The sequence below is a fragment of the Parus major genome, chromosome 7 (assembly GCF_001522545.3).
Source record: "Parus major isolate Abel chromosome 7, Parus_major1.1, whole genome shotgun sequence".
NCBI lineage: Eukaryota > Metazoa > Chordata > Aves > Passeriformes > Paridae > Parus > Parus major.
In genome coordinates this window covers 33,789,281-33,803,392 of record NC_031776.1, presented here as the reverse complement: position 1 = coordinate 33,803,392, position 14,112 = coordinate 33,789,281, and the positions used below count along the sequence as shown (strand labels likewise).

Genomic DNA, 14,112 nt, shown 5'->3' with positions numbered 1-14,112 from the left:
AAGGAGAAGAAGAAAGAAACAGGAAAAAAAATAAAGGACAACAAAGAGAGAAAGAAGAAAATGGAAATAAAAAGAAAAAAAAAATAAAAAGGAAGATGAGAAGAAGTTACAGCTTGTGCACTCTCTTTATTTGCCCTCCTTGTGAGCAGGCATCCTGTGGATCTATCAAGCCAATTTCCTCCCTATCCCTCTATTTTCAATGGCACTTGCAGGAGTTTTGGGAGAATCAGGATTATACAAATCACATTGGGATTTAGCCCTGGCCACCTCACTCCTCTGTCTGTGCAGCTCTTTCCCTTTACAACACACAGTACAGTAGTAGTGCCAGCTTGGAAAATATTTCCCTTGCTCCCAGGGCTCTCCTGATAAAGAGCTAAAAACACCAGGTGTTTTGCATGAGCCTCTGCAGCTCTCAGTCACATTTTGGGGTTCTAAAACCTTTGTAAGCTCTTTCTGGTTGCTCCAGTTCTGTTTGGTATGAGTGAACAACACACAGTCAGATTTTCTGTCCATCTAAGCACACCTCAGAGAAGAGGGTTTGTGCCTGGATTGCAGGTGTTTTGTTCCCATTGTTAACACTATCACTCAAAAGTGTTGAACAGTGACTGAGTCAGGCCATGAGCTGCTGGGGAGTGAGATTGTGCTCCTGATCTCAACAAGATTATCTGATGTTCTACCTTCCCAGGCAATGAAAGCATCACTGCTGGGGCCAAAATGTACCAGCAGCCACCAGGGTTAACAGGGTCATGAACTTTATGCAGAAGGGAGTCAAAGGAGCAGTTTGATTCTCCAGGAATCAAGAGAAATTTCCTTTTATTTTAAAATTGTGGGCAATTCAAATTCCATACCTGTACTATCAGCAGAAGGCAGGAGTGAGTAAATATTCCTGCACCCAAAGAAGCATCCTTAAAAGTCCTGTCTGATGGGCTCCTGTGGCCTCAGGGCCACACACTCACTGACACCCATTTAGGAGGAGGATGTGCAGCACTACTCAGCTTTCCCATTCCCACACTATTTCTTACTTTTCCTGACTTCCCTTTTAGCTGTTATCTGGTACAGCTGGTGGAGTACAGCTGCTGAGGATGCTTTTCTGCAGCCACATTACCCAGTTTGCCAGAACTACTTTTTCACAATTTGTGTCCCTCAAGAGACATTATAAATCCTATTAACTTTGAACTCTGGCCCAGCCTTGGTAAGAACACCAGCCTACCCTCACACTGAGACATCAATACTTTCCCAAAGTATTTCAGTTTGCAATTGCATTTCCTGCATAAGGGAAATTCAGAACAGGGAAATTGGGCAGCCAGGCCTGTGTCAAGCAATGCCATGGGGTGATACTTCCAGGGAAGGGGAACTTGGACTTCCACACTGGCAAATCTGGGCCTGACTTGAACTTGTGTCTTAACTTTTCTCTGACATTCTGTGAAATTCAGTGAGCATTCTGTGAACAGTGCTACTGTTTCTCATTACATTGATGTATTTTTTTATGCCCTTTAGTATATTTCTGATATTGTGGTAAACTGTGAAGTCACTTCTGTGACCATTAGTGACTTGATTCTGCACCTGCCTGCTTTGTGAAACTTTTAGAACTGTTAATTTCTCCTTTCTTTCTCCATGCCAAACAATTTCTAGAACATTTCCAGAAAAAATGAGCTGCTGTAACTCCTTTCTGATTGATTACTGCTCAATGATAAAGGTACAGAAAAAATATGGTTAATGTGACTTAATTTTTCACCTACCAGATTTTCACCCAAAGGTTTTTCTTAGTCCTAAGTGTGAAGGCTAAGTTTATGCACTTTCCCCTAACTCAATTGCTTGAAACATTTAAAATGCTTAGAAACACTCCACAAAATTAGTACATACTCTGAATACCACAGCTGTAGTAATCTAGGTCTTCAAACAGTGTACCAGGTCCTCAGACATCCATGTGATGGGGACCAGAGAACAACTCAGTTGTTGCTTTTTTTTCACCTAGACATTATCATGCTAATCTTTGCTGATTCAGCTCCAATGTGCTGCCACACAGGTGTGGTGCTACTCTCATTTGGAAAGGTGGAAACTTCTGGATTGTAGGAAGGTGTAAGAAGGAAGGAAGACAGCACAACACAGTGGGTGATGACTTTCAGCATCCCCTTCTCTTGTTCTTGGGGATTCTCCTTCTCCCTCCCTTCCTGGTCTTCTATTCCCGCTTTCCCCACCTCACTTCCATTTTTGCACCTCTGAAATTGTGTAACTGGGGCAATATAGGCTGCATCTCCTCCTGTTATTACTTTCCCCAAGTGGAAGCTTCACTCACAAGCCTGATGAAACATTTTTCCCCTCGAACCCAGAGTGCCAATTCTCACTTTGTCAAGAGCTCCAGATAACCCTCAGGAGAAGTTCCTCTCCCCATGCCTCCCCCAAACACTCCAGGTTACAGGGATCTTGTCACAGTCACTAAAGAGCTCCTCCTCTCTTTCCCAACCCTTTCCTTCCCAGTGTTATTGCTCAGATTTCTCAGTTTCACCACTCTCTCCTGCTTGATTTTCTCCATGGGCTTCCCTTATGTTAACCCAGATACAGACACTCAAATTGACTTTATTCTTCCTTCTGCCATTTCTTTTGTAGAATCACAGGATCATTTAGGTGGAAAAGACCTTTAGGATCATCAAGTCCAACCATTTTAAAGTCCAGCACTATCCCATGTCCCCAGGTGCCACATCTACACCACTGTTAAATCCCTCCAGGTTTGGGGACTCCATCCCTGCCCTGGGCAGTTGTGCCAGTTCTTTGTCCCTACAAAAAGAGTCTCATAACCACATGTGAAATTTAAATTAGACTAATAGACTATTTTTCATGCCCCAAATCAAATGGAAGAGGAGCAAACTGAAACCCCAGTCTTTCTCCACTTGCAAGTGTTTGATCCCATCCTTTGAGAAACAGCAATTGGTGTAAAGCTAACAGAGAGTTTCTGGAGTCTCTGCAATTACTCTGGTCACTAGTCACAGATATAAATTACTGCTTTGCAAGCTGAAGTGAGAGAGATGACATTTCCACAAAGCATCCAGTGACTACTCCACCTTAATATTAATAAACATTAATAAATATTAATGCTCTGAGGACCTGCATCCCATAGCAGGTAAGAACCCAGAAAAAAAAAACCAAACTTTTAACCACATTAGTGCTCAGGACATCAAGGACAAGTAAGAGTTTAGACAGAAAACTCTTTTGTAAGTGCTTCTTGCAAGCCCTGGCTTCAAAGCACGGTGCTGGACCTACCACGTACATCAGAGTTCTTTAAAAGGGCTCTCTCTATGTAGATTACTGCAGACTTGTATCCAATAATTTATTGTGGGAGCATTAAACCATTCATATCACAAACACCTGTGCAAGCCAGTTGGCCTAGTCAATTCTTGTTTAACATTTAATTATGAATATAATTAGCATGAGTTAAGAGACAGGCCAGGCATCCGCAATAAAATTTCTGCTATGCTAAAAAAATTATAACTGTAATAACAAAAAAGACTAAGCTGGGGGGGAATATGTCCCTCCTATGCAAACTTTTGCATGACAGAAAAATCCAAGTGCAGATTCTTTTAAAACTTTCTCATTTCCTTTGATGATAATTGGAAAACCTCCACCATATTTATAAGGGAAAATTAAACTCTCTTTCTATCCCTCTAATATTAGGACAATTTTCACTACTGGTGTAGCCCTTTGAGTGAGGTTCTGCAGGGTGTCCTCTTTTTCTCAAAAGGTAAATTTTATTCTTCAAATATAATTTAATTATTCTTTCATTTGATGGGATCACCAGAACACTGTGCTAGGTAAAATTTACAAAGGGAAAATCCTGTTAAAATGTCGCTTCAGTGCACATCTAAGAGCTTTATAAGGTGTTCTTTTTCAGTAGAATATTCTGCTATCCAAAGAAAAAAATTAGTAATATTACAACTTATCTTGTTTTAAACCTAGAGGCTTATTTTTAGAAAAATAAAACCCCAAATCAATCTAGAATTAGCCTGCTTATAAACAAGTGTTACCTGAGCATCCTTCACAGGGAAAAGCCCTGCAGAGGAAGTAAATATTCATGTGTAGATTCTGTTTTCATTTCTTTTCCAACATCTTAATTAAAACTTTCCAATGGAAAAGAAAAAAAGAAAAAAAAAGAAAAAAAAAAGATAAAAGGAAGGAATTACTTACCTATTAATTTCCTTCCATTATTTCTTAATGTTTCTTAATTTTTTAAGTTGGGCTATTTTACACCTCAAAAGAAAAAATCTATTCAAAGACATGACCTGCAATTTTTTTTTTCCTAAATGAGCTGCTTCCAGACCTGAAAAGACCTATTTAAAAATGCTGTTGAGCAGAAACAGTTTGCAACTGCGAAGAAAAGGTCATTGAGAAAGAACTAGGAGGTTACCAGGACATATTGTTCCTTGACACCTCCTGGGAACAAAAGCCTAGAGTGAACCTCTTTGGATACCAGTTTGCTGCTATTGCAAATACAACAGCCTTCATTTAGATCTTCAGTGGAGATATTCTTTATTACTGGATTGAATTTAAGTGGAGACTGTGTTAGAATATGATATCTATAATGCTGGGAATGTTACAGCTTAAATATATTTAAATTTTTTTTACTCATATTTTCTTCTACTCTTTTTTTTTTTACTTGTTTCACTCAGGATGGTCTTACACACTTTTAATCTGTATTTTGTTAAGACCCATAAATTGGAAACCTTCTCTTGTAGTCTCTCTCTGTCTCCTGCATCATCTTAACATCTCTTTTGAAATGTGAGGGTTTTTTCTTTCTCTGTTAATGATTCTTGAATCAGATATTCACACAACTTTCCATATAAGATTTCAAGGATATTTAAAAAATGGGTTTAATTCTATTCAAACCCCACTGAAAATACCCAGTACCACACTCTGAAGGAGCTGCTATTACATTTTAGTGTTATTGTGTTTGGGAGAATGTATACACCACACACATATTCATATATTTGCATGGTTGGGTATCCCTGAGATTATGATACTCATAAAATCATTCCTTTTTTTAAAGAATCTTTCTAAAAATGTGCACCTTAACTTTTGATTGCTTCTTGTTTCTACACAGTTGTTTTTTTCTGTTCACATTAGTTTATGGATCTCTACTGTCTTCTGATATTTAAATTTGGCCAAGAAAGTGTATTAATTATGATGTATCATGTGAAATATATTGTGGTGACCTTGGATTTGTTTATAAATCACCATGTTCAGATGAAATTGAGGCTTTCTGATGCCATGCCAAGCCCCAAAACTTCCTTGGACAAGTAAATGGAGGATAGAGAAACGATTTCAATAGGAGGCTCGCCAACTGTGAATCTGAAGGCAGTTTGATTAGGACTCGAAGCCCACAGATTGAGATTATGACAGAAATTTGCATAATGCCAGAGACTGATAAGATTTGGTTTCTCAGGAACCTATTACGTGATGATGTTAAGAGACTGTCATGGATTTCTTACAGTGCAATATGCTGACTTGTCTTTCCAAGACGAGTTGGCCTTGAGCCTTGTTCTTTGTAAGCCTCGAGTAAGGTTTCTTTAGATGTCTTTTGAAAATCTCTTTAGACATCTTTTGTAACTTTCCACCAAGATGATACAAGGATGTTATGACTGTCAGAATAAATGAATGTATTTACTTCCTTTCTGTTTCCCAGCTACTATTTTCATAACACTGCATAGTTGTTCAGAGCAGGTCCTTCTTACATTATATTTTCAACCAATGCAGCTCAGTTCTTTGGTCATGATTATGTATTGATGACTTGTTTATTGCCTCCTGACACAGGTTTAGGGTTTTTTTTTTAATTTTTTGCCTGATTTTGGTGCAGACAGCTCCTGTGCAAACTCCTCAAGAGTTACATTATTCAGTGCAAAATTTGCCCTGGTCTGCTGAAGACCGAAGCGTGATCATTGCCCAGATAGGTGTGAGTTTCTGCAACATGTCTCGAGCCACACGGGCAGCGGGTTCTTGGGGGCTCTTAGTGAAGCAGAACAGGAGCCAAAACTCAGAGAAAACCCTTTTACTGATGCCAGAAATGCTGGAGATGAAGACAACTGACCAACATGGAGAGGACTGACAACTACTGATAGCACTGGTAGCTTTTGAGGGTTAAAACAAGTCTATGATTCCTAAGGAAGAAGAATTTATTACTTTGCTATGTTGCCATCAGAGATTTTGTCAGACCAGACCAGTAAAGACCAGTGTCACAGACAATCAAAACTGCAAAAAAAAATTTTATCTAACAACTTTTGCTAACCAAAAAAGTTACAAAACTCTATCATGTGTAAGATGCTAAATAACCATCTTCAGTTTCCGTATAGTAGGGTAACACATAGCATTGTAGGATTGATAGGAATGACATTGAGAATTCTGCTTAGCGTGCACCAGGAGACCTTAATTGATATATCGAAAGGATATGTGTGAAATCATTTGAAAAAAGTGTTAATGGTCTATCAGAGCAATCAAAGAAAAAAAAAATCCAGATCTTGAAAAAACAAAAATTAAATGAGTATCTAATGTGGACCTTAGGTAGTGTCTAGGCAGTTAAATTCTGAAAAACTTTATTCAGCTGCCATTTATCCTGGAAGGTGCATAGGGCTAATTAGGTACTACAATTGTGACCTTTGAGGATCTTTAGGTGCCTATGGCTCTGCTTTTCCCCATGCAGAGAAAAGCTTCCTTTCCTGTCAGGGCTGAAAATCCTGAGCTCCAGAGATGGGGGACTGCTTTGTCTAAGTGTCTGGGGGCTTGATCCTTGGGGGGATTGCCAGGACTGAAGCCCCATATGCTGACAGGATCCTGTACCCTACAGACCATAGAATCCTAGAGTGATTGGGGTTGGAAGGGACCTTAAAAATCACCTCATTCCACCCCTGCCATGGGCAGGGACACCTTCCACTAAAGGCTGCTCCAAGAGCTGTCTAACCTGGCCTTGGACACCTCTAGGAATGGGACATCCAGAACTTTTCTGCAACCTGTGCCAGGGCCTCACTCTCACAGGGATATCTCTGATACCCCAGAATCTCCCAGATTCTCCCTGATATCTAATATAAACCTGCTCTCAGTTTGGAAACATTCCCCACTGTCCTGTAAAATGGCTCTTGTAAAAAGCCTCTCTCTTCTTTCTTGTAGTCTCCCTCCAGGAATATGTCCTTTCTCCAGAGATCTGGTGGTGGGTGTGGACTCCACATTTTCTGCTCCCCACACTGAGACCTGAGACATACCAGGCTAGGGATTCCACTTGAAAGCCTGCAAGTCAGATTTCAACACTACGTTTTTTTAAATTAATCTCATTCCTCTGTTCATCTGTCTCAAGTGGGAAACCCACTGCAGTAACTGATACGTTCATTTAGAAAACTGTCTGCAAGAGAATCGTAATTCAGGCAGAAGGATTTCTATTTAGAGTATATATATATTTAAATACACACACATCTGCCTCTGTGTGTGCATTTTAAACAATAAATCTCCTATTTATCTACAGTGCTTATGTGGCACCTATTAAATTCATATTAGAGATAAGGAACTGAAATGAAGGCATAATCACAAGACCTCATTGAAAAAAATCTTTCCAGTGTAGTAATCTTTCCAACCTGTTGCAGAGAAAATCAAAGACCTGAACCCAAGCCTCCCAAACCAGAGACAGATGTTGCAGCTTTGGGAACTGGGTGGAATTTTCCTTTGTGGAATATCAGTGAGGTTTTTTTTTCTAAGTGCAGTTGGACAGATGCACTGTCTGTACAGATGCACAGTCTATAGAGCCTGCTCCAGCTGAAAAGATCTGGAAGGACTAGTGGATATTTAAATATTTCCTGTGCTGCGGATATCAGCCCTCACTGCACAGAGACTGTAGTAGAAATTTCTTTTTCTCCTTTGCCTGAGACATTTCAAGAAAACTAGTCCAATCAAAATAAAGATTTAGAATCACCTAACACATATTTACCTGCTAACATTTCTAAACAGATTTTAGGGGTAGATTTCAGTGGCTGAAGTCCTGGCAAAAGTTTGTATGGCCATGAAGGTTGAATTCCGTAAATACGGTGATTAAGTGTTTCAGTTATTGGCACTTCTACCACCTTACTCACATGAAGCACAATTTTACTTGCAGACAATCTGTTGAACTACATCTGTTGATATTCCAGAAAATCAATAGAACTATTTGTGGTACTGAGTAATTTAAGTGTGGCTGAACCTGACTTCATAGCAGCATTTGGGCACACTTTAGAAGTGCATATTTCATCCAAAATAACACAAAATGACTTGCCAGTAATACCAGACAAAGTTACTAGATAAAAAAAACAACCAAACGCCCCACTTTCCAAATCCTGGGAAACAAAATTAGTATTGGGCCAGAGGTCTTGTGGCTTTCCATTTATCATTTATAAGTTCTTTGATATAAGATCTATGGACAGTTATTATCCAACTTCAGCCTGGCAAGCAGAATTCCAAGATTCTGTAATAACCTGAACTACCTTCTAATCTGCTCATATCTAAATTGTTCTAACAGTAACACCATATCTAAATTTATTTATAGGGGAAATTGAAGGTGTAGAGCAAGTGCTTTGCATAATACACAGTACTGTAAAGTTTTGTTCCCATGCACATAACCAAAATGGCTGCAGCCATCCAGGAAAATCCATCTTGCATTGAAAAAATGGAATTTTTTCCACATAGTTTTTTCAATATTATCAGGAGAAGAAGTCCACCACACCTCTTGGGTCCTAATTCCTCTTGGAACCTACAGCTAAAGGACTTAGTTCCCATAAATGTTATTGGGAACCTGTCACTGCATACTACATGTAGGTTTTTAGAACCATTAATCTTAACCAGTGCAAGGCTCTGACTAAGGAGACTTCAGTGGAGACCAGGGATTTCATCTGCATGGCAATTTGGGAATCCAGTTGTTTTCTTTCTGGTCTTATTCTAACTGTAGTGCACACCCATCACTGCATGCTCATAATTCTAATTTTTTGAAGAACAGATACTACAGTCTCTTTTTCACAACAAACTGGAGAAGAGAGGAAATTTTCTAGCAGCTCTGTACTGACCAGGCAAATTAATTAGCACAAGTAGGCAAAGAATCATCTGCAATGGAAATGATACTGAAGGAAAGAGATTTTTTACTTTGCCTCAGGACTATTAACATACAGAAGAGCTCCAAAAACACTGAAAACACCTAATTGTTGTTTATAGACGGTTTTTAAGTAGAGTTGGTAAGAATACAGATTTGTAGATCCTATGGCAGTAAAAGCCAAATAAGGAGAAGATTGATTGGAAATCATAGCTTCCTTTAGACAGTTGGATTAGGTAGAAATCACCCTGATATGCAGTAAAGCAAGCAACAAGAATTAGGGGTTTGAAATAGTGCAAAGCACATCTTAGAGTGCTAGCATCTCCTTCCTTGGAAAAAACTGTCTTAAAATCCCTCCATAAATGACTGTTCATTAGCCTATCAATGTGTATAATGGCTCTCAAAATCATAATAAGAATTAATAATAGTTCAAATAGCAGAAAGGGACATTCATTTCTCACTCATGAATATTAATGCTTTAGTAGACAGTCTCTTCCCGACATGCTTTCAAACTTAATTCGCAAGTCTACAACCTGGTACTTTCACCATCAAAAACATCCCAACTGGGCCACCAAAAGATGTCAAATCACCCTGATTTGGACACTAGCAGAGAGGACGAGGGCAGAAGACAACAGGAGTGAGATCAGTGTCCTGATATCATTCTTCAGAGTACCATAGTGTTTGCACAGTCAAAGACATGCCCCGGTGGACAATAAAGAAAGGGATAAGGAAGAGGATGAATATGTTCAACCTCAGAAAAACAGTATGTCGGTGGATCATAATCAGAAGATAGACTGCAGAATTACAGGATGGGCTGGAAGGTGTGTCTGGGGATCCTCCAGTCCATCCCCTGCTGCCAAGGCAGAGTCACCTGGAGCAGGTGACACAGGAGTTCCCAGACAGGGGAGCTCCAGGAACTCCTTGGGCGGCTGTTCCAGTACTCTGCCACCCTTGATGCAAAGAAATTCTTCCTCAGTATTAAATGTTGGACTGCAGAGTTAGCTGCATAGGAGGTGTGGATGACCTGCCAGGCTGTGCCCCATGAGCAGACACCTCATCTCCTCCTTTCCAAGAGGGCAGAGCAGATGGATGGAAAACCACCTGAAGAACATGTTCAGGCACTGGTGCTTCAATGAGCATCTTATCCCAAGGCATCACAGAAGAACAGTAACAACAGAACAATAAGAACATTCAGAAATTCCTTATTGTTTTTTTCCCTCTTAGCACTACAGATGCAACAGGAACTTAAACTTGAGAGATGATGTTCCCCACCTGATTTCCTTTGGAAGGAGAAGAAAGCGAGCTGCCAGGAGTAAATTTCAGGTAATGCAATTCTTCATGTCGCGGATTTAACTGCACTGCACCTCCAAATAACTGAGCAGGGAAGGATCTTGTGAGATGTATTTAACCTCATTATATCTGATGCTGGGTCTTGAAAAGCTTTAGTTGAACTAAAGACTCTTATGAATATAAAATCAAAGTGAGCTGTACATTAAGGGTTTCATATTCCCCGACAGCTGCGCATGTGCACACCCAGCTCTCATTAACAGCAATGGCAAATATGTGTGCCCATCACTCAGAAATCAGACCTCTGAGTACTTTGTTGGGTTTGTTTTTTTCCTAGAGATTTTCTCCATTGGATCTTTAATTAATCTCCTACTCGGCTTTTTCCCTTTAAGCTATCCCTCTCCCTCCCCTCCCTTTCCAACGGGAGCAAACCCCCAAATCACTGGGGTTTTTTGTCAAGTTTTTCCAAGCTGATACAGTTTTACAAAATGCACCTGCATATATTAAATACAGGGAGGGTTTGCAGCACATAAACCACAGAGATGTGGAACGGAATAAATGCCTGGGACTTTGAAAATACTTTTGCTGTCTGCCAACTTTAAACAAAAAAATAATAATCAAGCAAAGGTAGATATGAAAATGAGAACATGAATGTTTTTGCATTCTTTTTGTGATCACTGCAAGGCAGGAGTCTGCAACCTTGTGGAACAAAACACACGCATTTCATTCTGATTAACATAAAGACAGCCCCTTCTAACGTGATTCACAATTATTAGTCTCTCTCTTGTGTTTGGGGATATATGGATTATCAGCCTAGCATGTTTTGAATACATACACATTTTAATTCCTTTCCTAAACCATTTTAGGCACTACAGTCAAATTGCAGAGACAAAATTTATAGATCAATAATTCGATATTTTTTTTTTCCTTCTCTCCAGTTAAATACCTAAGAGCTGCAAGAGATAAAAGGCAGTCTCAAAAAACAATAAAAAGACAGGATCACGGATAATGGAAGGTAAGTCAGATTTGAGATGCCCCTGCTCTTCTATTTTTAAGTTTATTATTATTTTTATGTAACAGGCTATTTCACTAGCTGCTACTGTATGTGATGTACTTACTTATCGCCTCCACAAACTGTTCAAAGAAGCAGTATGGGAACAGCGGCTCAGGCAGCTCTCTGAAAAACATCTTGAGTGCTCCGGTGACAACGTGGATGTCCTCCCACTGGCTGTCGTCCAAATTCAGCTTCTCTTCTGGGAAAACACGAGGAGAAATGGAACAACTGGTTTTAATGAAACAATTACAAGACACTAATTATTATGTTAATGTTTGCCTACTATCATCAGCAACCGTTAACAGCCTTCTGCACCTAGAGGTTTGGTGCTGTGCATGTTTTTTTTTTTTTTTTCTTTTTTTTTTTTTTTTTTTTTTGTAGGAAGAGAACATTTTCAATGGAATACCATCTGTAGGAATGCAGCTAACAAAAAAACAGGAGACACAAAGAGACAGTACCATTGACACAGTATGTCAGATACATTTATTCCCATAATGCATCAGTATGAAAATTAGCATCACAGCTCAACATGATTCAAAGCTATTTGGTTTTGAGGCCGAGGGGCTAAGAGTTGCCAACGATGGACGGCTCAAGGGACCGGCCTAAAGGCCTTGCTGAGCCAACAGGAGACATATGCTAAACATGGCAATAGAAAATGAGTTATTGCTTTACATGTGTTAGCCTTGCTATGTACAAGGGAATAATGGGGAATGCTTTTCTCCTTTTTATTTTTTTTTATTTTTTTTTATTTTTTTTTTTGCCTGAATGTAATGTCAGCAAGGAATAGAGGACTGTGAGAGAAAGGATATTAATTCCTTCTTACTGCTTCAAAAATATTTTGTTTGGTTTTCATCTCTGGGAGGAAGATTTGCCCAGCAACAATATTAGACAGACCCCTGTTGGCCTACCTAGGCTATGCAAAGCTGTCAAAAATGATAACACACTAAAGACAAACCACAAGTGCCTCCAAAACTGTTTTGCAAACAAAAAAACAATGTTTTCTTTTGAAGCTTGACTGAGCTAAGGAATTTAAATATAAAAGAAACTAAATGCTAAAATAGAGTTTCTAATAAAAAATAAAACAAGATTGGGTGATTATTCTATTTTTCTTTGAGTTTGTTTTTGTGGGTTTTTTTCCTTTTAAATTCTAGGAGAGTGATACTGTTAGAACATAATAAACAGTGAGATCATAATCCATTTAAAACTTGAGGAAAGAGCAAATCTTTATTAGTCCAAATTAAAATGACACAAAATGACACACACTTTCTCCAAGTTCTGTTAGTCCAAAAATGGAGTTTTCCTTTTTTTTTCCTCCACGTGCTATGATTTTCTCTTTTAGAAAATTTCAGTCTGAATGCAAATCGGGGGCCAACCATGAAAACTGCTGAACAAATTTAATTTGAAGCAACATGGTCCTGAAATGTTTTACTAAATGTCACTGAAATTTCATGTGTAGCAATTCAGCAGGCTTCAAGAGCAGCCTCTTTGCTGAACTGTTGCTAAACAAAATGGTAAAATCATTGGACACCCACAACACTGGATCCCCGTACTGTAACGGTTTCCTCTACTTTTCGGGCAGAAAATCTTATTCAAAATGGAGTCGCCTTTCAACTTTTATTTAATAAATGTTATTAAATGCTTTCAAAATTTCTGGATCTGGGAGATGTATACAAATAGAGAGTAGATCCAGTTCCTTAGCTTGGAGTAACGTGAGACAAAGCTGGAACAAAGGCAGACTTGTGCATTTCATTTAGATGTCTTGCTTGCTTCTTTGGTTTCAAGCTTCTTTTTTTTTTTTTTTTCCCCTTTCTTTCTTTTTTTCCCATTCAATTACCTCAATCATAAAAGTAATGATTTGATCTCAAATGAGTTACCAGAGGGGATCTTCTTTAGACTCTGAGATCATATTTGATTGATCGTATTTCAACAATTAGCCTTTTATTTTGCCACACACTATTGAACTAGATCGACAGCATCTTAGCAGGCCAGCTTTAAACAGTCAACTGTTAACAATAGCATCAAAAAGAGAGACCTGATGGGGTTTACTGTCACTTTAAAGAACAGGGTGGGTTTTCACATTGTTGAAATCTGTCAGATATTTTGAAATGTCCCTCTCACTATGGTGCCACACCCCCTGCGTGCCCTTATAATAAAATTGGTTTTACTCCTGATTAAATCATTTTCTCCCTACCCACTACCATACTTCTCATAATGGACCTGTGTGCTCTACAGCTGGTGTTCTTCCCATGGTACCAATTCTTACTTTATCTTTTAAGCACTTTGCTGCTAAGATCTCATGCAGAGTGCTTATGTTTTGTTAAGAGCTTCATTCTTGGAGAAATAGCTTAACACATGTTCTAAAAATGTTGTACAACTTATTGCTTAAAACACATTTAGAAAATGTATAAGTACTGTAGCTTTGGCACAGAACTTTAAGTAGAAACCTTAAAAAAAAAAAAAAAAAGAAACACAACTTGTTTTTGCCATGCATTTGTCTTAAATGTCTAAAGTGGAATGCTTGACTTCTAAGGCTTTATAGAGACTTATCTTACCAGATTTTTGCACCATTTCCAGCTCTTCAAGGAAACGTGTTAGGAATGTATCATCGTGAAAGCAAAGGGTGTCAATTTTCCCTCTAGCAATAAGAGAGTTTTTAAAAATGTTTGCTAGAAGGAACAAATGCCAA

At 38.8% G+C, this 14,112-nt stretch overlaps 1 protein-coding gene across 3 annotated transcripts in view; it reads right to left on the bottom strand.

The window, feature by feature from the left end:
• ARHGAP15 (Rho GTPase activating protein 15) overlaps positions 1 to 14,112 on the bottom strand; it is a 322,532-nt gene that overhangs the window by 48,681 nt on the left and 259,739 nt on the right. For all 3 annotated transcript variants that reach the window (XM_015635331.3, XM_015635332.3, XM_015635330.3), the window contains one exon: positions 11,491 to 11,625. In XM_015635331.3, the coding sequence (XP_015490817.1) occupies positions 11,491 to 11,625 (135 nt within the window). The remainder of the gene's footprint in view (positions 1 to 11,490; positions 11,626 to 14,112) is intronic.